The sequence below is a fragment of the Grus americana genome, unplaced genomic scaffold (genome assembly GCF_028858705.1).
Source record: "Grus americana isolate bGruAme1 unplaced genomic scaffold, bGruAme1.mat H_30, whole genome shotgun sequence".
Classification (NCBI taxonomy): Eukaryota; Metazoa; Chordata; class Aves; order Gruiformes; family Gruidae; genus Grus; species Grus americana.
Genome location: NW_026561350.1, coordinates 17,020 through 40,167, shown reverse-complemented (window position 1 = coordinate 40,167; position 23,148 = coordinate 17,020). Strand labels below are relative to the sequence as shown.

Sequence of the window (23,148 nt, the reverse complement as noted above, 5' to 3'; positions counted from 1 at the left end):
CGTGTCCTTCTTGTGCTGGGGACCCCCGAGCTGGACGCAGCACTGCAGGGGGGTCTCAGCAGAGCGGAGCAGAAGGGCAGAATCCCCTCCCTCGACCTGCTGCTCACGCTGCTGGACACGCAGCCCAGGTTTGGGCAGCACCCAGCAAACGCCTGCTCCGGGTCAGGCTGGCTGGCGGGGGACCCCAGAAAGCCAAAGGACCGCGGGATCCCCGTGTCCCTGCAGACCGGCACAGACACGTGCTGCACTTCGGCCATGTCCGGAGCAGCCAGGGAAACTGCGGTGCTGAGCGAGCCACGGCTCCGGCTTGGAAAGCTGAGCAAAGGCGTCAGGGTCCTGCCCTGCAAATTCAGTTTATTTATTCAAAATGAACCTGCAAAACAGTGCTGAGATTGTTCTCAGCGTGCTGGGGTGTGCCCCTCTGGAAAAGGTGATCATTGCCCATCTGTGGAAGGGTGACGAAAACAGGGATTTGTCCCCCTCGCTCGCAGACATCGCCCCAGGCAGCTCCCCACCTGGAAATCGGGGGACCTGTCAGACCCGCAAATGCATTTGGAAACTCTGCACTCGTAGGCTGAGGTGTCGTGGCCAGTCTGAAGGCTGGCAGGTCAACTTCCCATGGCACGAGGGCCACGGAGTTTTCTTAGTCAGCTGAAGCAAGCACAAAGTGGAATAACTGAGCTTCCTGATGGGGGAATTCATTCCAAAATTCATCTGAAAGGCACCGACCTTGAGAAACTTGGATGAAGAGACAAAGTTGATCAAGTGCACCCTGAAACTGAAGTAATTAATGAAGTTGCCCCTAGCTCGTATCTAGGTTGGCGCAGGCGCCGTTTGTTCGGTGCTGCGGTGCCTGGGCTGACCGAGGGATCCGTCCAGGGCCGTGCAATCACCGCTGGCTCTGCCGGCGCCGCTGCCCGTGCCAGGCGGGCTCTCCCCTGCCAGGCAGAAGCCGTGCCGTCTCGCTGCGCTCAGACCACAGCCACAGTCATAGCTCTGGCCCCGGACACCTCCGGGGTGATTAACGGCTGCTCTGTCCTCGATGCGGCAGCGCTCACTGCCAGGAGATGCAACTCTCCACCCCTGCAGCCCGCGACCAGGGGCTTCCTCCTCAGGAGTCTGGGGAAGAGGAAAAAGGACAAAAAGCCCCGATTCTGCTTCCCGAAGGGGTCTGGTCGCTTGGCCTCCGACACTGCAGTTTCTGCGAGCTTTCAGCGCGAGATAAAAAATCAGGAGTCTCAGTGCGGCTCTGAAACGTGGGGGTACCCGTGCCCAGCAAGGGGACACGGATCGCTCCCCCCGCCGCTGCCGGGGAGCTCCTTCCCCCAAAAAACCCAAACCACAGCACGCCTGAGCACGGCAGCTTGCCGGCTGTCGTCGGAAGGGCTTAAGGAAGGGATTAAGAGGGAAGGCTTTTAAACACAAGCTGTTCACGGTGCCATTGCTGATGGGCAATCACTCAGCAGGAACGTCACAGGGAGCAAAAGCTCCCAGCGGGGCTCAGAGATGGGTCAGGCCACCCCCCATCTTAGACGTCCTTATTCTCCGATAAAAGTTATGATTTGGTTGTTAAAACCAGGCTTGTCGGGATAATTCACAAGACCGGCACATTAGCCCAATAAATCTTCTTAAGGAAAGCACAGGAGTGAAGGAGAAGGACTAATTGCTCTGGGGAATAAAGGCTCTGGTTAATCTCCCAAGGAGAAAATAATTAGGGCATTAAGGCGTGGGAGGGGACCGAGGCTTCCGGAGCAGCCCGTGGATCGCTGCTAGCGCCGGGGCTTCAGGCAGCAGCTCCCCATCCACGCAGTTAGGAAAGCGTGGGCAGAAAATGCCCACACACTGGTGCCAGCCCAGTGCAGTGGGAGAGGCAGGGTCCTGAGGATCCCTGGATGTGGCCCCGGATCCATCGGGAATGGGAATCGCAGAGCTGGGAACAGCTCACGACTCCTCTGACGGCGGGATGGAGACCTGCAGGATCGACATCGAGACCTGAGCAGCAGATGGATAAAGCAAGCGCTGTCATCGTGGCTGTCAGGACAGCAAAGCGAGATACAGAACATCGCGTTTCGTCATCAAACTTCAGCGGGCGCTGCTTGCCAGCCCTTCCGCTGTCCTCCCGCCTGCCGCTGGTGCAGCCCGCTGCGGCCACCCTGGCAGCCTCTGTGCCCTTCATGGAGGAGCACCTTTCAGAGCAGGTTGCACAAAGCAGTCCGAGCAGCGTTTGCCTTGGCGAGCGAAGGTAAAGGTGTTCCCCGGCCATGACGCTGGAGTCGGTGCTCACCTTCCAGCAGACCACAAAGCAGCATTCAAAAGCCAAATCAGTGCAATTTCAAATGGTTTGAGGTTAAGTCTGGGCCAACTCAAAAACAGTTTCAGCGAGCACATAAATAACAATGAATGTTTTTTCATAAAGCACCCCAAGCTCTTCCCTACAGCTGTGTCACTGCCAGAGCACCTCCGAGGGAACAGCCTGCAAGGGGGAGCCTTTTGCTCCGTAAGCAGAGAAAAACACCTTTTATTCAGGGCAACAGAAGCAGCACGAAGCCATTGGGCCAGTCCTTGCTGCTGGCCCGTGGTTCGGGTGACGACGCTCCAGCCAAGGAGCGGTGCCGTCCTCAGGCGATTCCCGCCCAGCTGCACTGTCTGGGACATTACATTAATTTCTCATTTCTCCTTTGGCTTAATCCCCGCTCTCCGTAAAGCTGGATGGATCCAAGAGACGGACTAGCATCTGATCTACTAAATTCCCGTGCTGAACAGCCACACGCCGTCCCCCGCAGCCCCCGCACTGCCTGGCGTGCCTGTGCTGCCCAGCGCTACTCACTCCAGGGCAGAAGAAACGCCATGGGCTGCTCTCCGGGGAGCATCCCCCTCGCTGGCGGTGGGAGCGGCTGGGAGGCTGCACGGAGGCAGGAGCAGTGTGAGACCTCCCACACTCCCACCGCTCACCGCAGCCCCCTCTCCGGTCCCAGCTGCGAAGCTGCCGCCTTGCGGAGCCGTTCCCGTGCCCTGGTGCCCGTCCGCAGCCGGTGCCAGGAGGTTCTGGCCTCCCTGCTCCATCCCACCCCCTCGCAGCCATCGGGCTGCTGGCTGGAGGGTGGAGAAGGGGGAAAGGACTTCAGGAGTGGCCCATGGGTCAGCACCTTGGCAGGAGCACGCAGGATGAGACGTCGGTCCTTGGCAGGGCAGGAACGAGGTTCGGCAATTCCAAAATAACCTTTGCTGAGGAGAACTGCAAAGTTCACAGACGCGCAGACTGGCTGAGGCTGGCGGGGACCTCTGGGGTCCATCTGGTCCAAGCCCCTGCTCAGGCTGGGCCACCCGGGGCCGTTGCCCAGGACCACATCCCAACGGTGCTCCCAAGGACGGAGACGCCACGACCTCTCTGGGCAACCCAAGCTGTCAACCCAGTGGGCAGCCGAAGTTGACCAAAGCTGTCATCAAAAATGTCATCAAAAATGTCAAGGTGTCGATACAGTTCTCTGCCACCTTCCACAGCTCGCTCAGACGCGTGGGCGAGCACTCGGTACGGCACATCCAGACTTGCAGCAGTGCTGCGACGATTTGCATAGCAGTGGGAGAAATGTCTGCTGGGGAAAAAAATGTATCGCAAGCGACTGCGCCGGGTTCCCCTGCACAGCGGTATCGTCGTCGGGAAGGCAGACTACCTCCAGCTCCACGCCTGCTCAGCCGCGACAAACCTCGATGTCTGCTCTGAGGATCTATTCCTCCATCTACTTCATGGCTTACAATTATTTGGTGAGAAAGGGAAGCGCTATGTTTTAGGGCTCTCCAAGCAGAAGGTAATCCTGTGTATAACGATGAGACAGAAGCCAAGTTAGGTATGGGAAAGAGTCTGAACGTCTGAGCCTTCTTTGCAACAGAAGAAGTTAATTTCCCTCACATTTACACTTGGTGCTCATCCACGGCACTCTCTTCTCTCTGCTGCCCTGACTTAGACATCGAGTCTGCCTGGGGCCTCCTTGCAGACACACATTAAGGAAGAACAGTAAACGTGCAGTACGGTGTTTCTGCAGCATTTGGTACCTGGGTACAAGGTAAACACAAGTAACTTTTGAGCAAAGCTTTACTTATTAATTTGGATTATTGCGTTGTTGGCATAAACAGCAGCATTGCTTCTTTTCTTAAATCTTCAGGAAATTTCCAGGGAGATGCAATTTCTCCCTCTAAGGATCTCCAGACAGTCCCTAATTTCCTAAGCCTTCCAGATAAACGCCTCTTTGCCCGCCTGTGCTCACGCTGACGTGACCCGTCCAGCAGACAGACAGACAATGGTCATGGAGCCGCAGCACCTCGGGCAACGCTCGGCTCTTTCACGGGTGCCTCGTCACGGAGCGGCACCACGCTCTGACGACAGCTCTGCAAAGGTGGCGGCCGTCGAGCTGTGTGACGGCCAAAGCTCTCTCTTGGGCAGCCCCCGTTTCCTTTCGGAGGTCTCTTACAGAGTCCGACTTTTTAGCTCAGAATAAGGAGATAATTGAGGGCTGAGCATGTCATTTCTTCTGGTACAGAAGACAAGCACAGAGATTTTGAGACAGCGGCAGGGAAGCAGCTGGCGAGGGCACATACCAATATCAAGCCCAATAAACACTTGAGCAAACTCCTGCGTTCTGCTCCTCCTGCTCACTTCGTACACACGGCCTCTAAAATCTGTGAGCTGCGGCAGCAACAGCCGGGAACGCAAGCCATGTGCGCTGAAACACAAAAGTGTTATGCGTCTCTAAGCAAGGGGCTCTTGTTTACTTGACGTGACAAGATGCTTTCTTGACCCGCTCTGCCATTAGCGCATGATGTTTGCTTTTAACGCCATCCTTCCTGATCCTGCCGCACTCGTCCCGCTCAGCCTCGATGTTGCGCGATCCTTTTTGTTGTCAGCATACAGCTGGCTCTCCACAAACCCTTGTACATCTTCGCTGTGATTGATCTTGTCCTTTCTGCTGAGCATCTTCTGGTCCAGCAGCAGTGAGATGAGGCAGAAATCCTTCCCTGTGAGGGTGCTGAGGCCCTGGCACAGGGTGCCCAGAGAAGCTGTGGCTGCCCCTGGCTCCCTGGCAGTGTTGAAGGCCAGGTTGGATGGGGCTTTGGGCAAGCTGGGCTGGTGGAGGGTGTCCCTGCCCATGGCAGGGGTGGCACTGGATGGGCTGTGGGGTCCCTGCCCACCCAAACCCATCTGGGGTTCTGTGGTGCAGTGCCTGCCTGCCCCAGATGCTTTCCTAACGGCCATGGAACTGATCGTTACCTGGCAATGCGCTTTCCTCTGAGATACAAAGCCATCTTGCAGCAACGGCCGGGATTGGGACGGTCATGGTTGTCAGAGCAGCATTGCTAATACACTAATTGATATTAATTGTCGCACTAACGCCCACTTTGGCAAACAGGCTGCTGTTCTGCAGAAGCAACGCCATCCGCACACTTACAGCCAGCACACAGCTGCGGTGGGTGAAACTGGCCTGTGCCAGCCCGACCACCACCAGCACCCGACCATCGGCACTGCCTGTACGCCGGCACCCCGGCACCCACTGCCCCGTCCCACCCAAGGGTTCGCTCACCCTCTGCCATGCCTTCAGCACCCGTGCCGCTCTCACGGCCCCAGGCCAGGGCTCTCCTCCATCCCTCCGCCCCGGTTCGGCCGCAGGGCAGCTCCTCGCTCGAGCATCATCCCGGCTGATCTCTGCCGGCTGATCTGCCCCACGCCAAACCCCCACACCTGTGGTGTGAAGACAACAGAAATCCACCGCAGGACCTCGAGCACCTTAGCTTGAGAGAAAGGCTCCCCTCTGAAAGTTTCTTCTGGATGCTTTCACGTAAAGCCAGGGGAAGACGTTAGCGTGACCTGGGAAAGCCCTTCCCAGAGGACAGCCCAGAGCCATCGCCAAGCCAAGGCTGTAAGGAGCTTTCCACACACGCGTCCTTAAAAGCCCTCTATAATACACAGTCTGCAGCCTCAGCTGGACTATAGTTTTGTATAAATAATATATAAACATGTTTTGCTGATTGCTCAGTTGCTGTTGCCCTACTTAACTGTCTTTGTGCCCGGGCTGCAAATCATCTGAAGAATGCATCATGCATTCTCTCTGCAGGACTTCAGGACATTGTGCAGTGAGTGCCACTGCAAAGCAACTTTTAAATCTGCTAGGTTTCAAAATCTCAAACAGTAATGAGTAGAGGAAGGACTTGGAGCCTATCTGAGGTCAAGATACTAGACTTCAGGCGAACAGAAGATTGCCTAGGATGGGAACATAAACGGTTTGCAATACAGCCACAAGAACTCTGGCTGCGTCCGCCTGCTCAGGGCAGTACGTGAGCCACGGACCTGTGGATATGGACTGGGACTGACTGGGTTTGAGCCTTTAGCTGTGCTTCAGGCTTGGACTATTTGAACAAGCCTCAAAGTTTAAGCTAAGGTCATGCAATTACCATCAATGTCACTAGGTCTTCAGTGCTTAATGACAATCCGTAAGTTCCCAACTAACCACGTCACACAGACCTGCGAGAGCCACAGCAATGGTCACACATTTGCACTGGAAAACAGAGAGCAAAGTGCTTCAGCAGCAGCAGCAGCAGCAGAGGACACGGGACCCAGCGTACAGGGACAGGGAGTGATGGTGCGGAAGATTCTCCAGTTGGTTTGGAGGTCCTTACTGGTTTCCCTGTGAAACCTGGTGTACTGAGCAAACTGGGATTGCCCCAATTAGCTGGCTATCAAAAGTCAGTCCTGGACTCCAAGAAGCATTTCCCAACACTTTGCCACCCAGAGGCGGTTTCGCTGCTCTGGGCGTGCGAGGCTCACCCGGGACGGTGGGAAAAGGGGCACGTTGTGGGGCAAGAGCCGGAGCACAGGACAGGGCAAAGCGATGCCCTGAACCGCGTTTTTAGTGTGGAGAAAGTCCGTGCGGTGGTGCTGGCTGGAGCACTGCGCTGACAGATGGGCTTTCCGAACAGGGGAACCTGCTGCCCTAAAAGCGGGTCCCTCTGCCGTTGTCCCCCTTGGGAGAACTGCATCGGTAGGGACAACGATTTGGCTAACTACATTTGATAGGATAGTCAACACTCCGGACACTGGCTGAAATTCAGCTGCCCTCTGTCTTTTATCAGGACAACGATGCACCATCAGGAGGGAGAAGTATTCCCAGGGCAGCACCAGCCGGGGTTGCAATCTCCTTCCCCCCACTGCCCTTCCTGGAGCTCTGCACGTCTCGCTCCTGCGGGACCGCCAGCTCCCCCTCTGCAAACTGCCTTAGAGGCGTCCGCTCTCCCTCCACGGAAAGCACGAAGCCAGAAGTAGAAGCCCCTCTGCACTGCCAGACGCCGTTCTTCTGCCTGACAGCACCGAACCGCCCGAGGTTTCGGTCCCTGGTGAGCAGGGGGGCCAGACCTTGGAGCAAGCTCCCGCGGCGTGGGTTGTGGGCACGGCGAGAACAACGCCAGACCGACGCTCCCTCCTAAGAGGTGCCAGGGAGTGATTCCCCTGAGCAGACCCAGACACTCAGCACCTGGTAATAACCCATCTCAGCCCGCCCCTCGCCCTGCCCAACACCCCGAAGACGCCAGGCCGTTACAGTCCGATGGCCGTTCAGAGGTCTGCACGGCCTTTTCCACGGTCCTTCACAGCAGACATCACAACTGGAGAACGAAGCCGCAGCCGCGAGCGCTGGCAATTCACCCCCTGGTCCGCACCAGCTGCGCGCGGGGGGCCCGCACCTGGAGGTGTCCTGCTCGGGCTTTCTCCAGGCGTCAGTGAAATCCCACCGGCTCTCCCCCGCCTCCTCAGTCATGGATTAGACGGATGACAGGCTCCTGCGATGGGATTCTTGGCTGGAACAGCCACGGGATAAATTAAGTTAGAGACAGGACAGCGGCTCAGGGTGGCTTTCCCCACCCGTGTCCTGACTCGCGATGCAGAGTTCTCTCAAGCTCTCCACGGGGCGTTGTGGAAAACGGACAGTTCGTTTGCCCAAAACACCACCGCAGTCACCCTAGCCCTGAGAGCAACGTGCACCAACTCTCTCAAGCTCCTGGGACCCCCAAACAAGCTTCACCCCACAGCCAGCTCCGGGTGCCGGGGCACTGACACCGCCAGCCCTGAACACACCCTGCACCGGCGCCGGCAATGCACCGTCTGCTCCAGAAAACCTCATCAGGGCTGTTAGTCACCACCGCAAGATCTAATGAGACGTTCACAGGAGGGATGTCCAGAAGATAACAGACAAAATATTTAATGGGCTACTGCTTTAAAGCACTTACAGCCTTAACTTTGTGCTTGGTCAGGCACAATTTGCTGTTGGTAAAACCCGTGTTGGCGGCTCTCGATTGCCTTCCTGTGCTTCATCCGTTTGAGCCAGGGACACGAGAGGACACGCTCCACGCTCGTTCCAGGCTGAGGCTGACCGGTCCGTAACCCTCTGGACTCTCCTTTTCCTTCTCAAAGACTGGCGTTGCGTTAGCCCTTTTCCAATGATCAGAGAATTCCTCCAGTCACCCCAGTTCTCCGTCAGGGACACACAGGAGCCTTAAAATCACACCAGACTTGAGAACCAGGAAAAAAAAAACAACTATTGAAGAGCTAAGCTGCATGGTAGGGTGGGGAAAACGGGTGTCAAGGGGGTCAGACCGCCACGACGACCCTCCCCATTGCAGCTGAGAACGTGGGTGCTGTCATCTGCACCCCGCCTCCTGCGAGAGCTCAGCGCGGGCAGCACCGCGGGGCGGGTGGCACGGCAGGGCCCTGGCCCGAGGGAGCTGAGCGGACACGGCAGGGCCGGAGCATCTCCCTGCACGCTGCACAGAAACGGGCTGTCCCGGTACCCGGACGTGGTACGTGCTGAAGGCTGTGGGTTATCTGCCTCGAACTCATGGAATCACAGAATCATTGAGGCTGCAAAAGGAGGACCACTAAGATCATGGAGTCCAGCCATTACCCCAGCACTGCCCAGCCCACCACTAAACCACGTCCCCAGGCACCACATCTCCACGTCTTTTACATGCCTCCAGGGACGGTGACCCCACCACTTCCCTGGGCAGCCTGTCCCAGGGACTGACAACCCTTTGGGTGAAGAAGTTTTTCCTAATCTCCAATCTAACCTGCCCTGGCACGACTTGAGGCCGTTTCCTCTCATCCTATTCCAGTTCCCTCAGCCACTCCTCATCAGACTTGTGCTCCAGACCCTTCCCCACTCCGTTGCCCTTCTCTGGACAAGCTCCAGCACCTCAATGTCCTTCTGGTGCTGAGGGGCCCAAAACTGAACCCAGCACTCGAGGTGCGGCCTCACCAGAGCCAGGTACAGGGGGACGATCGCTGCCCTGGTCCTGCTGGCCACACCATTGCTGATACAAGTCCGTCTCGTCCTGGACTTGTCTGCCCCACACCGTGCTCCTGGTGACCCTGAGCAGGGCTGGCCGATGCCCCGTTTCTGCCGGGTGGCTGCTGCGAAGCTGTCGGTGATCCCGCAGGGCTCCCTGGCTCTGCTCGGGAGCAGGACGCACGGCTGCAGAGCGGTACCGTCCCCAGCGCAGCTCTGCCCTGCTCTCCACGTGCAGGAGGGACGCGCTCCCCCGGCTCTGTCCGGAGACCTTATAAAGCCCGGCGGGGTTTGTGGTTTCGGAGCACCCTTGCTCACCCAGCCTGGGAGGAATTTATCAAGCGAAAAGGCTGGAGTAGGGACCGCTCCAGCTTCCCGGTCTCGAAAAGCAGAGACTGCTGAGGACGAGCGCAGGCTCGAGATTAGCCAGCTGTTCTCTAGCCAGATGTTAGGGGCAGATGGGCAGCAGTAATTCCCCAGCTCCACCAGGACGCAACACACACCTGCAAACACAGATGGGCCCAGATGTGTTCCCACAGGCTTTGTGCCCTACCTGCCCAGCTGCAAAACGCCTCTGGGCTCAGCGGGGCGCCGGGCGAGCCAGCGGTACCGTGCCCTGGCACAGACACCCACACGCAGCCCTGCCCGAGGCTCATCCCGTCCAACAGACGCCGCACACAGACCGCCGCTGAGACATCTCTTTCTCTCTCGTAACGGGTTCGGCCAATTCCCTGCACCGATCCCACCTGCCCGCAGGGAGCATCAGCGTCAGGAACGCCGTGCAGGCTGCAGCCTCTTGCCGAGGCACAGGGGAATCTCTGTCGGTGGGTCCCTCAGCACACCAGATCACCGAAAGGTGTTGCCGTAGCCGGCGCCAGGGAGACTGCAGCCTCAAGCACCACGCTGGTGGACTGGCAGGGCATTCCTGGCTCTTCTGCGGGGACACTTCTTACACAGCACCCCGCTGACTGGAGAAAAAACAGATTACCGTGAAATAATGGGCTGATGAAGACGACTGGACAGTTAATACTAAATAAATGCTGAAAATAAGTATCAACGATCTAACAAAGGTCTAAATGGGATGTCTGCGGTACTGCAAGGAAGAGGATGTGCAGGTAGTTCAGTGTGTAACTAAACAGTTAAAATATAAAATGCATTGAGCACAAAATGCTACCAATGTTTGGCTCTCGAGAGTGCTTAGCGTACAGATAAAGTAACTGATCACCCGACACATGACAGACAGGCAACAGGAACACCACTCGCAGAAAACACGAAACAACGAACCAGGATCTAATTAAGCAAGAGTGAAAAGGAAAGACAGTCTGAATTAATTTCTGCTGCGCGGTTCAACCCCAGGGCGTACTGACCATCGGCACAGAATCGTTCCTGCTGTTACAGCACGGCTGGGAACAAGAAGCTGCGCTCACAGATCCAGCACCGGCCGTGCCATCAGGTGAGCAAGGCTGAGAGCGAGCCTGCTCCCAGAGCGGATCCCACAGCTGGAAAGGATCGAGCTGCCCAAACGCAGCATGTTCAGAAGCTGTTAATCTATTTTAAAAAATATCAGTGACAGCAGTTCCTCTCTCTCTTCACAACCTAATGCTGCAGGTCATAAAACACAAGCAGTTTTCTGGTGTCTTCCTCTATCGTTTCAAAGCACTCCAGAACTTTCTCTCCCGCTGCCAGAAGAGACACACTGCTAGGTCGTCACCGGATCTCCCAGCTCAGTCTCAGAAGCTACTGAAGCTTCCTTTAGTTTCCTCCGACATGGCAATATGGATTTTGCATATTTCCTTATGACAAAGGCTTGATGGTATCTTGCAGAGCCAGACAACGCCCAGAGGAAAACTGCCTCTCCGGCCAATGTCCAGAGTTACCTCTGCTGCTTCCCCCTGCGCCCACGCCGTGTTCTGAGGCCGTTTCCTGCCGAGGGCCCTCAGAAGAAACGCTCGGCCTCGCGCCGCTGGCTGCTCGCAGGACGAGGGGAGATGCCCGGTACGACTCGGGGCACCAGAGGCTCTTGCAGACTCTGCGTCCCCCAGCCCGGATGGCATATTCCGATGGAAGTGCCTCCTTCTTCACTTTCTAGCAGCCCACCACTACTCATACTCTCTCAAAGCCACAGCACTGTGCTCTGCTGATGATTAATCAGGGGTTAATCAGGGATTCCTGATGAAGCCATTGTCTGAAATTCCCTTTTGCTTTGTTTTGCATCATCAGGATCAAGCTCGGCAGTTTGACATCAGCACCTCCCTCCCTCGTCCGGACAGAGACGCAGCAATTCAACCGCTGCCGCGGATGCTGCACCCGAAGACGAGACTCTTCCCTGGCAGCGGGTTGGTCTGAGCAGCTGCCAAACACCCACAGCACTTGCACACCTGGAAGAGAAAAAGACCGCTATCATTTTTGATTCCTCTACTCTCCACGATTTGTTATGAGTTAAAGGCAGTAGATGACTCAGTCTCATTTTCAGTGTCAAACAGATGAGTAAAGAAATGTTATTTTCTTTATTTATTCATCAGCTTACGGATCACTTGTAGAGAAGAACGGTAATTTTCAAAAGAATTTCGTTACATATCTCCATTTCATGCTGCTGTCCCCCTGAGAGTTTGAAAGGACTTTGAAGACAACAAATATAAAAATCCTTGAGGTGCTCCTACCCACGACATCGCAGCGACCGGTGCAAGAGCCCGTCTAGGCACTCGCTCAGACACAAGTTCAACGTCCCGGCGACCAACACGTACAAACATTCCTGCCCCGCGCCCTGCCGTGTCCAAAGCCCTTTCCCAGCAAGGTTTGCTTTGCCTCCCCCACGCCCTCCTGCCACGCGTTCTCAGCCGAGGAGGCTCCTGAGCTGCGCCTTTTTCACACATATCCGCCAAACACACGCGGATTTTTAACTTGTCCGGTCCCTGTAAACCTCAGACATCCACAATCCCTCAGTGAGGAGTTCCACCGCTCCAGCACAGAGAACCTGCTGCTGTTTGTTTGGAGCCAGTTCCTCCTCACTTCTGCTGCGGCAAGAGTCAGTCACTGTCCGCACGAGTTAACTAGAAGTGACTTTGCTTTCAGCCACGCCAGTTCCCCTGCGCCCTGCCCCTAACCAGGCAGACGACAACTAACAACAAATGCCTTTTAGCCAAGAGCTCTAAAAAGCCATTATTCTCCCTTTAATCTTCACACAATTAATTACGTGACATGCAGCAGACAGGGTACCATATGCTGTTGATTTAACATAATTTTATTTGCATCACAATAATGTTAAATTATACTGCTGCCTTTATATAAAGCTAAGTAAAGATAAATTTACTGCCTTTTCTGAGGTACCCTGCTGCACGCAATACATCTCTCAGGAAGCCACAATCACTGAAAACTCAAATAATTTCGGTCCAGCGCCAGTAGTAACAGGTTCTGGAAAAGGCCTCGAAGGAGCACAGACCCTTGCCCGCCCACCCACCCAAAAGGCCCCATTTTCCGGATGTCAGGCAGCACGGGTACACCAGAGAACCCTTGCCAGTGCGTGCCCTCACAGCTGGTCATTTTTTGTCCCTCAGCCTGAGACCGGGAAGAAATTCCCACCAAAATCCCGCTGTATTTAAACCCTCCCTCACCCAAAGGAGCTGATGGTGGCAGGTACGTGTATTGGGTTTGCGTGGCAAGGTTTTGGTAGCGGGGGGGCTACAGGGGTGGCTTCTGTGAGAAGCTGCTAGAAGCTCCCCTGTGTCTGATAGAGCCAATGCCAGCCGGCTCTAAGACGGGCCCACTGCTGGCCAAGGCCAAGCCCATCAGCGCCTCTGTGATAACATATTTAAGAAGTAGAAAAACACTTAGAGGGAGAGAGCTTTTGCAGCCAGAGAGAGGAGTGAGAAGATGTAAGAAACTCTGCAGACACAAAGGTCAGTGCAGATGGAGGGGGAGGAGGAGCTCCAGGCGCCGGAGCAGAGATCCCCCTGCAGCCCGTGGTGAAGGCCATGGTGAAGCAGGCTGTCCCCCTGCAGCCCATGGAGGAAGGATGAGGGGGTGTAGAGATTCCACCTGCAGCCCGTGGAGGACCCCACGCCGGAGCAGGTGGAGGCACCTGAAGGAGGCTGTGGCCCGTGGGAAGCCCACGCTGGAGCAAGTTCCTGGCCGGACCGGTGGACCCGTGAAGGGGGGAGCCCACGCCAGGGCAGGTTTGCTGGCAGGACTTGTGACCCCGTGGGGGACCCCACGCTGGAGCAGTTTGCTCCTGAAGGTCTGCACCCCGTGAGAGGGACTCCATGCTGGAGCAGGGGAACGATGAGAGGAGTCCTCCCCCTGAGGATGAAGAAGCGGCAGAAACACCGTGAGATGAACTGACCGTAACCCCCACTCCCCGTCCCCCTGTGCCGCTGAGGGGGAGGAGGTTGAAGCCAGGAGTGAAGTTGAGCCCGGGAAGATGGGAGGGGTGGGGGGAGGTGTTTTAAGATTTTATTTTCTCTCTCATTCCTCTACTCTGTTTTGCTTGACAATAAATTAGATGAATTTTTCTCTAAGTTCAGTCTGTTTTGCCCATGATGGTAATAGGTGAGTGATCTCTCCCTGTCCTTCTCTCGACCCACCACCCTTTCGTTACACCTTTTCTCCCGTCTGGTTAAGGAGAGGCAGTGACGGAGCGGCTCTGGGGGGCACCTGGCCCCCAGCCAGGGTCAACCCACCACAGCACGCTACAAAACTGGGGTCTTTGTATCAACAGTAACACACTTCCCCTGCGTTTCTGTCCCTGCTGTCAGAGCTCAGCACCTCCCGGATGCAGCCAAGCCGCCAGTCGGTGAGGCGGCACTAGCGGGGCTGTTCTGTGGGTGTCTGAGCCAGGACGTACGGCCGAGCCGCTGAAGTGCTGTAGAGCCTGTGCTCCGCTGTACTCATTTCTCATCACCCGGGCTGCCCACCTGCTCTCGGAACAGGCCCTGCCGAAACGCTTCGCTTCTGCCTACATCATCACCTCGACCTACGTCTCTCCCCGTTAAACTCCAGCCCCTGGGACTCCCGGGGCAGGCGTCCTCCCCCCGCCTAATCTCCCGCGCCCAGCTGGGACAAGAACCCGCTGCCAAAGCGCCAGACGGCCGGCGGGGCCCTGCCCTTTTCTGCCCAGCGGCCGCCAAGCCCTGCAGCACGACAGGCGGCCTGCGCCTACCGGGCGGGGGGGGAAGGGGCACACAGGCACTGGGGCGAACGGGCCGCCGCCGCATCGCTGCGGGAGCGGGGGTGGAGCGGGGGTCCGGCGGGCGCTGAGGGGCGCGGTGCCCCGGCCCAGACCGGCACAAACCGCCCGTGCGGCCCCGCTCCAGGGCCGGGCCCTTCCCCCCCGGCGCGGCGGCGGAAGTGACGTCCGCCTCGCGGCTCCTGTCCCGTGAAATCACTTCCGGCGCCCTCGCCCCGCCCCTGGGATAAGGGGCGCCGCGCGCGGCTCGAGGCCTCTTTTCCGCCGCGCGGCCCAAGATGGCGGACACGCAGGTGGGTGCTGCGTGGGGGTAGGCCCGGGGACACAGGGACACAGGGACACAGGGACACATCCCCCCCCCCAGACACATCCCCCCCCAGACACATCCCCCCCGGCCCCGGGGTGCTGGGGGACGGTGGGGCTGCGGCCCGGCCCGGCCCAGCGAGGGGCGGTGGCGAGTGGCCTGAGGGCCGGGGTGGGGGAGCGATTTCTGTGAGGTGCCGTGCCCGGCGTTGGGGGGCTCGGCTGGGGCCCCGGTGTCGGCGTGGTGCCGTGCCCGGGTCTGGCTTGCTCCCGGCGCTGGGGATGTGCCGTGCCCCGGAGCTGCCGGTGATGCTCCCGCCTCTCTCCCCCCCCAGACCGAGCGGGCCTACCAGAAGCAGCCCACCATCTTCCAGAACAAGAAGCGGGTGCTGCTGGGCGAGGGTGGCAAGGAGAAGCTCCCCCGCTACTACAAAAATATCGGCCTGGGCTTCAAGACTCCCAAGGAGGTAAGGCACGGCCGTCTGCGGGAGCCGGGCGGTCAGGGCAGCCCCCTCCGGGCTGTGCTCCTCGGGCCTGGCATCAGTGCCCAGTGCAACCCCAGGGCCGTGACGGCCCCGCCGAGGGTGTCTGCTTATAGGTGGGGTTGGTGTGTCGCCTCTGAGCACGGGCACTGAGCTTCGGTGCTGCCCGCCCATCCAAATGCTGACAGCCGCTTCTCTTTGTAGGCGATCGAGGGCACCTACATCGACAAGAAGTGTCCCTTCACTGGTAATGTCTCTATCCGTGGCCGAATCCTGTCAGGTGAGTTGTGAGGGTTCCTTAAGGCGTAACACTACAGACATAACCCCGTGACTGCCCTGGGGTGGGTAAGTCAGAGGGACCTTTACAGTCAGAGGGACTGTTTACAGGGGCAGGGAGTGACAGGACAAGGGGAATGGCCTGAAGCTGCAGGAGGGGAGATGGAGATGGGATGTGAGGCAGAAATCCTTCCCTGTGAGGGTGCTGAGGCCCTGGCACAGGGTGCCCAGAGAAGCTGTGGCTGCCCCTGGCTCCCTGGCAGTGTTCAAGGCCAGGTTGGATGGGGCTTTGGGCAAGCTGGGCTAGTGGAGGGTGTCCCTGCCCATGGCAGGGGTGGCACTGGGTGGGCTGGGAGGTCCCTGCCCACCCAAACCCTTCTGTGAAAGCCCACGAGCTGCGAGCGTCAATCCAGAACTGCCTGGAAACCGCTGCGGTCCTTGAGCTGCACATGATGCCATTCTCTCACGATGGTCTTCCAAGTCTCATGGTGAAGAGGCTTTGACGACAATGCCGCATGGCTTTGCTGATGCCCGCCGAAAGGACCGGTTGGTGGCGGTTATCCTTCCAGGTGTGCTGTTTTGTGGTGCAGATGCTGATGTAACGTAGCAGCAGATAACGAGGGTGGTTGGTTCTAGGAAGCGTGTCACAGTGTGCTTAGAAGGTCTTAAAAAAGGGAAATAATTTGGTTGATAATGCAAATGTGAAGGTTGTAGCCTGGCAGTGAGGTGGAAATCAAGCCCTTTCATCCTGGTAGGGCTCCGAGCACCCCCAAAGGATGTGTTTCCGTTGGTTATTGAGGTAAATAAGGAGAAATTACTGGAATTGGGGGGTACTGCCTTCCGGTGTCAAACGCCACCCGTCCCTGCTGTTCCTGGTGGATGGCTCTTCCGAGACACTCTGTAGCGACGCCCCAAGCCCCAGCCACGTTTGCCCGTGGTCGGAGCGTGCTGGCTGGCCCTCACGCCTGTCCCGTCCCCCGTCTGCCGCAGGTGTGGTTACCAAGATGAAGATGCAGCGCACCATCGTCATCCGCCGGGACTACCTGCATTACATCCGCAAGTACAACCGCTTCGAGAAGCGCCACAAGAACATGTCTGTGCACCTCTCCCCCTGCTTCAGGTGCGTGCCAGCCCCCCAGCGACGGAGGGGAGGTCTGTGGCAGTACCGGGCTGCTCCACAGGTCTCATACGCCCATTTGTGTAGAGACGGCAGCGAGCGTGCACGTCTGTGTGACACGCGCAGGTTTATGGCTGCTTCTGACCCGGAACCTGCTCACTGGTGGTGATGTCTAAACTCACGATGGTCTTCAGAGCCCGTGCTGGTGAGGGGGCTGCTGACAACGCCAGTGGCAACTGCTGAACCATGAGACAGGGTCTGGTCAGCCTGCTGCCCTCCGAAACCGTGCACCGCTACAGCGTTACAGTCCTTGAGAAAGGACAAAAACTGGGATGTTTCCGAAGTAAACGCGGGGGGCGGGTTCAGGGCTGGCGGTTCTTTCTCTGCCGCCTGTTTCCTAAGCCTGTCTTTGGAGGCAGGCTTTCCAGAAAAGCCTGGGCTAGCGCTGCAGTCCAGCTATCTCCTTAGGAAGTGCAGCACTTAGTAAAACCTCCTTGCTTTACAGCTTCAGGTGCCCGCGGTCGCTTTCAGTGCTGTGTTACTCGTTAGTGTGATGCAACGCAAATGTCTCTGCTGCAGAGCAAACCGACCGCAAATGCAGAAAACAGAACCACTGAAATAGCAGCGTTGTCTTTGCAGGGACGTCCAGATCGGGGACATTGTCACCGTGGGAGAGTGTCGTCCCCTCAGCAAGACGGTCCGGTTCAATGTCCTCAAAGTCACGAAGGCTGCTGGTACCAAGAAGCAGTTCCAGAAGTTTTAAAAACAGCATAAGGAAGGTATCAAGGACAAATAAAAGTTTTGTAAAAACGTACCCTGTGTGTGTGATCTGAAATAAACAGTGTGGGGACACACCGGCACGTGTGAACTCCTCAGGCTGCGGAGAGGGGCGAGATGGTTTTGAACGTAAAGCCCCGTGGTGAGCTGTGACTGCACAGATTGTTTCTCAGAGCACTGAAACACGTATTTAAAGAGAACGATGCCATGTGGTGGTGTTGCACGTGAAGGTGCCCAGGCGTGGGGGAGTTGCTGCTGAAGAAATGCTTTTCCCGTGGGTTTTTCCAGAGGCGAGAGCCGCTTGTGGTTCCAGCGGGGGTGGGAAATGTCACTGTGGGCACAGAGCGAGCCCTGCCGTAGGGAAAGCCAGGAGGGAGCGATGGCATGGCGCAGTGGGGGGGGTTTGATGGGAACCAGAGTGGAACCACTGAAACGGTGTTGTAACCCGCGTGGGGCAGCTGGCAGCGTTACCTTCGCCAGGGCTGCCTCAGTCGGTGCTGGAGAGGGGTGCGAGAGCGGCCTGGTGCCCGCAGCTTGCAGAAACGCTGCGTCCTGGTGACTTCGGTATTGACGTGCGTCTGAACGGCCAAAATGCGGTTGTGTGGGAGCCTTTGGCTCGTGCTGCCCTGGGAGAAACTGGGCCGAAGTGGGTCAGCCAGGGATGCAGGGGGGAAGGACCGCTGGAGATACGTCCCTGGGTGCCAGGGAGTTGGGTTGGAGCTCGCGTAGGGGAGGGCAGCTGGAGGGGCGGTGGTCTCAGGGGGCTCCCAGCGTGGCTGTGTGCAGAGCGTTGGCCTGGCCGTGCCACAGGCGCAGGCAGCTCCACAGGGACGGTGTCGGCGTGCTTCGTCTGTCGTGGCACATCAGGGTGGGAGCCTGCTGCCCTGCCATCACCTCGGCCGAGGGACGCCTCAGTCCCTGCCTTCACACCAAGCAGACCTAGCTAAAATTGTAATTATTCACCACTTCTGCGTACAGCGGGATTGGAAGGTCTGTGTCCCGCAGCTCCCTGGGGATCCAGGTTCGGCGTGGCTCGGCTTGCCGGCTCTTGGCAAGAGTGCGTCAGCTTCTGCTGATGCGGGAGTGTCATCCGTCCCTGGAAGCTCTCGGAGGAGGGGGATCTGGCTGCTTCCAGCTGGCTCAAAAGCTACCGAAGGAGCAGCAAAACCGAGCGGGTCTGGGGCCGGCTGCACGGCCCCGTGGAGCTGATCTGGTGTCTGGCCACTGTGAGCGGTGGGGGTCTCACTGCCCTCCCTCCACCTCCCTCCCAGCACGTTTCACCCACTAACCAGGCAGAAAACAGCCATTTTTTTTCCTCTCTCCAGGCCATTTTCTGCTGGTTCGGTGCGTTGAACGGTCTGGCAGAGCGGCGAGGGAAGGAGCCTGGCCAGGAGCTGGGCCGGGGACAGTCAGTGGCCTCGCTGTTAAATCTGCCCCCCCCTTCATTAGTGTCGCCGTGTTTAATGAGGAGGCGGCTCAGCCATGCGACAGCAGCGCCCAGATCCAGAAACCTGCTGCTCTCCTTCCGCGCACCATCGGTGCCCACGGGGAGTCCCAGCGCTTGGCCCGAGAGCTGGCTGGGACCCCTGGAGAGATAAACCTACGCTGATAATGTCCGCAAACCTCCGGAAATCCCAATTACACCTTCTAATCAGTGCCCAGCAGCCCTGCCGGGCACCCAGTGTTGATGTTTTCACCGGGGCTGGTGTCTGCTCCAAGGTGTCCTCGGACGTCACTGCTTCGCTGCGACGGGTTACCAGGCAAAATTTCACCAGCGTTGCAGTGAACATGGTTAAAGGTTTTAAACGAGACCTTAACTCAGCTGCACTCTGTGTGAGGAACCTTGCTGTCTTTGGAGGCTCAAAATAGAAGGCTCCATTTGCTTTCAGGAATTATGAACATTTGAAAGTCGTGCCAGTGGCATTAGTGGTGAGCCGGGTTTGGTTTGATCCCACATACAGACATACACACACACACACAAAAAAAAAAAAAAACCCAAACAAACAAAAAAAACCCCACCAAACTCTCATGCACAGCTTGGTCAATGAAGCTCTGAAAGTTGGTAACAGAAATTAATGCTCCAGCCTGGTTTTAATGGAAAAATAGCTCCTGGCCAATTAACTTCAGGAAGGAGTTTTATTTAGCAATTGCATGACATTCTCATTAAAAATGTATCAGCAAAGCACAGAGTAAGGAGGTTACAAAGTGAATAGATTTCCAAATATATCTGTTAATTGATTTAAAATATTAAATAGTTTTGAACTAAACTCTGTCCGATCCTGCTGGGCGAAGAGCACCAGGAATCTGACGTCACCGTTGATGCAGTTGTGTATATTTTCCCCAGGCAGATGACTGTTCTGACACCCGCTGCTGGGCTGTACCGGCGTTAGGAGATCCGTGCCGGATCCGTGCCGCCGGGGAAGTCGCCGTCCTGCGGCTCTCGGCATGCCCGGGAAGGTCTGGGGGCGGCGGGGCGGCTCTGCCGAGCCATGGCAGGGCGAGAGCGTCCGTCCCGGGTGGAGACGCCCGCAAAGGGCTTTGCGAAGCCTGCAGAGCAAGTTGGGATGGAAATCGTCTCGGAGTTGGAGCTGGGGAGCCAAACTGCCGAGCTGAAACACGAGGCGGCTGGAAAAGAGCTTGATTCGTCGCGTCCGTACGTGGGAAGAGCGTAGCTGAGGCAGCAGCCGCGTGCCTTCACCTGGAAAATAAGGAAAACAGATACGATTGTGAAAAGCCAAAGATGGGAAAATTAAAGCCTTTGAAAATCTTCCCTCGGGCAGCCTCTCGTTGCATGAGCTGTTTCAGCTCGGCTTCCCGGCCGCAAACCCAGACTCAGCCTGGCTCAGCCCAGGGGTCCTGGCTCGGGGCACGAGACCCCCCCGAGCTGCTCCTGGGGTCTGCCCGGTGCGTCCCCCCGCCACAGTGTGTGACAGGCATGAGACGCGGCCTTGGGGATCCTTCCCCGGCTGGAGCATCACGGCTTTTCCTTCACCAGACACGACCACAGCAGCCGAGCTCGTGGCTCTCAAACTCACGGGCATCAGCCCGCCGGCTCGCACCTCCGCAGCAGCGTCCCTCAGGGAGACCGAACTGGCACTTAATAAAATCAAGCAGACAGGAAAACAGATGTTACGGCTGCAAAGATAAGAGGGAGGCGTTGCACCCCCATGGAGACAAATGGAGAGACGGCTGGGAGCCAGCGCTCGCCCCCACCCCGCACGCTGCCAGGGCCGAGGGTTCACCTTCGAAAACACCGACCAGGCAGGAGGTCAGGGCTGCCAGGCCTGGGGAACCGGATCCGCACGGGACGAGGGCAGCTCGGCCCTGCCCTCCCGTCCGGCCTGGCACCCCCGTGCCGCCCCGCAGGGGGATGCGATGGGGCAGCGCTCGCCTGCCCGACCGCCTCCTCGCTGCCAAGTCAAGCGGCTGCCGAACCGGAGCATCCCGCCGGCCCAGGCGAGGAGGAACCAGCACAAACGCTGTCCCCAGCACACTCGGTCCCTCCCCGTCACGCACACGGGGAACATTTTTCACCCGAGCCAGAGCTCTCTGCCGCGCCGCTCTGTTACCAAACATGTCCCTAAATCCTTTCCGTCTTTTTCAAAAACAGCTTCAAGATATTTGCAAATAACAAATGTTCTCCCTGCAGCCCGGAGGAGACCAGCGCTCAGGCACACGGCATGGCAACACCACGCCTCCACCCCGGGCCGGGAGGGTGTTTATAAAGCCCTCATGCAAAAGGTTCCCCGTTTAACCGGGGCACATCTGCTGCCTGCCGGCGTGAGCCTGAGCGGGGGCTGCGAGAGCATCTTGCCTTGGCATTTCAGAAAGGGGGGGAAGAGAAGAACATTTTATATTTAGCAGTGGTTATTTATGAATTAGGAAAATAAATGCTTTCAGCGCCGGCTCTGCCGGCTGCGTGGTGAGCAGGTGTGGCTGGTAAGGCGTTTGCAGGCTCCGGAGGAGGAAGAGGCAAAGCCGGGAGACGCCGCCAACGTAGACAAAGGGCTGAGTATTGCTCAGAAATAACCGAGCGATGGTGGAGGCTGGATTAATTGAATTGAGATTAAATTTAACCGTATGTGGCACAAGGCCATGGTCTGCAGACTAATAAAAAAAATGCTTTTCCGTATACCAGGATCCTGTCTGCTAGAAGCCAGAAGTGTGAGAAACTGGGCCCAAAAGAGGGAAAAAAAAAAAAAAAAAAAAGAGAATAATCATAAATCCCAAGAAACTGTTATTACGAAGATATTTCTATGGTGAAATAACTTACTACCCCTAAGGATCATGAACTATGACTGATATGCTGCCAGCAAACAAATATAAACATCACTCCGTGGCACCGTGATATTTATTGTTAGCAATAATAGCAGTAAAAATTCACATTAGCTCTCCATCCACCGAGCGGGCTCTTACCCACATGCATTGAAATGATCCTGCCCAGAAACAGGTTGGCTCTCAACATCCCGGCCGAAGCCATCCTGCCCGCGCACCCCCAGCCGTGCTGTTACCTGCCTTCGGAGTGAGTGGGAAACTGCCTGGAAGTTGTGGAAAAGCCAAACTGGGGCCAGTAAATCTCCCACCGTCGGGAGTACGGCAGGGCCCGCAGCCCCACTTTGCCTCTCCCGGTTGTTCTTGGTGCTTCAGGTGGTAACCGGCACCCAGAGACGTCTCCACCTGCCATTTCCCATCCGCAGCGGCTGAGTGAGTTTCCTCCTGCTGCGGAGAAAAAAAAAACAAAAAACCTCTCAGTAAAACCCCCTGCCCAAACCTCCAGCCCTTCACATCTCAACCCCAAACCGTGGTGTCTGCTGCCCCCCCCCCCCCCGCTGGGGCAGGGACGCGGATGCTCCCCCAGGCTCCCAGGACCAGGGTGTGGGGAAATCGCCAGGGACTGTTCTGGGGACACTTCGTGCTGCCTCGACTCGGCGTCCTGCCCCAGACCCCGCGTGGGACGGCCGATCGCCGTGGTGGCTCCAGCCTGGTTCAGCCGGATCTGCGTCCATGGTGGCGGGCGGGGGACACCCGTTACTCACCCCCACGGGGGTCCCGGGCCGAGGGATGGGCCGGCAGCCCCAGGGGAGCAGCAGCTGCCTGTAAACACGGCGCCTGTGCAGGCAGCAGCTGTGGCCGAACCCCTTTGCCTCGGACGGGGCTCGGTAATGGGTCCCCGGGTGGTCGGGGCCATGAGTGGCTGCGGGGCTGCACTTGGGCTCTCGGGCTCTGCAGCACCCCAGGGTGCCCGGCCGTGCCCTGCGATGTGCTGCCTCCGCTACCCACCCCGAGGGACCAGCCGCTCCCCAGCTGACCCTGCGGCAGGTGCGATTTTGGCTACTGCATCTCAGCTGCAACAAATCATTGATAGAATCATGGAATCATGGAATCACAGAATCATTTTGGTTGGAAAAGACCTTTAAGATCATCCAGTCCAACCATTAACCCAGCACTGCCAAGCCCACCACCAAACCATGTCCCTGACACCACGTCTACGCCATGGGAGCGTCGTTTTTGGGGAGGACACCTGGGGCTTGCCCTCGCTCCACGCTCATTAATCACCGGCTCCCCAGCAGCAGCTCTTGTCCTCAGCCCTGACCGCAGTAATTTGCATTTTGTGCTATTGAACTTCATCCCGTTTCTGCCACCTCAGTCCTCAAGGACGTCTGCTCCTGCCACAGGACAGTCCCGATC

The 23,148-nt window shown here is 57.5% G+C and overlaps 2 protein-coding genes and 2 non-coding genes across 5 annotated transcripts; 3 read left to right on the top strand and 1 right to left on the bottom strand.

Moving 5' to 3' along the window:
• The first annotated feature begins 14,663 nt into the window (after positions 1-14,663).
• On the top strand, positions 14,664-17,497 carry LOC129200288 (40S ribosomal protein S11). Its single transcript, XM_054811606.1, has 5 exons — positions 14,664-14,798; positions 15,144-15,275; positions 15,495-15,570; positions 16,557-16,686; positions 17,323-17,497. Exons 1-5 carry the CDS (start codon positions 14,784-14,786, stop codon positions 17,444-17,446), a joined length of 477 nt encoding a protein of 158 aa, XP_054667581.1. The 5' UTR covers positions 14,664-14,783; the 3' UTR covers positions 17,447-17,497.
• LOC129200291 (small nucleolar RNA SNORD35) lies at positions 16,011-16,103 on the top strand. The gene has a single exon (XR_008574852.1). It is a non-coding gene; the product is annotated as a small nucleolar RNA SNORD35 (small nucleolar RNA).
• On the top strand, positions 16,844-16,935 carry LOC129200289 (small nucleolar RNA SNORD35). The gene has a single exon (XR_008574851.1). It is a non-coding gene; the product is annotated as a small nucleolar RNA SNORD35 (small nucleolar RNA).
• Positions 17,498-19,590: 2,093 nt separating the features above from the next.
• On the bottom strand, positions 19,591-22,163 carry LOC129200286 (uncharacterized). Of its 2 annotated transcripts, none has more exons than XM_054811604.1 (2): positions 21,877-22,163; positions 19,591-20,158 (listed from the first exon to the last, which is right to left on the bottom strand). In XM_054811604.1, exons 1-2 carry the CDS (start codon positions 21,938-21,940, stop codon positions 19,659-19,661), a joined length of 564 nt encoding a protein of 187 aa, XP_054667579.1. In that variant the 5' UTR covers positions 21,941-22,163; the 3' UTR covers positions 19,591-19,658. The 2 variants fall into 2 exon arrangements, with proteins under 2 accessions (XP_054667579.1, XP_054667578.1); XM_054811603.1 differs by lacking the exon at positions 21,877-22,163 and adding an exon at positions 20,703-21,119.
• Between the last annotated feature and the right edge of the window lie 985 nt (positions 22,164-23,148).

What these genes read in the sequence shown, in the direction of transcription:
- LOC129200288 (XM_054811606.1), top strand. An exon ending in CCGTGGCCGAATCCTGTCAG is followed by an intron (nt 15,571 to 16,556) that starts GTGAGTTGTGAG and finishes CGTCTGCCGCAG; the next exon opens with GTGTGGTTACCAAGATGAAG. An exon ending in CACCTCTCCCCCTGCTTCAG is followed by an intron (nt 16,687 to 17,322) that starts GTGCGTGCCAGC and finishes TTGTCTTTGCAG; the next exon opens with GGACGTCCAGATCGGGGACA.
- LOC129200286 (XM_054811603.1), bottom strand. Translation starts at nt 21,036, where the DNA reads ATGTTTGGTAACAGAGCGGCGCGGCAGAGAGCTCTGGCTCGGGTGAAA. An exon ending in CCTGGTCGGTGTTTTCGAAG is followed by an intron (nt 20,159 to 20,702) that starts GTGAACCCTCGG and finishes CTTATTTTCCAG; the next exon opens with GTGAAGGCACGCGGCTGCTG.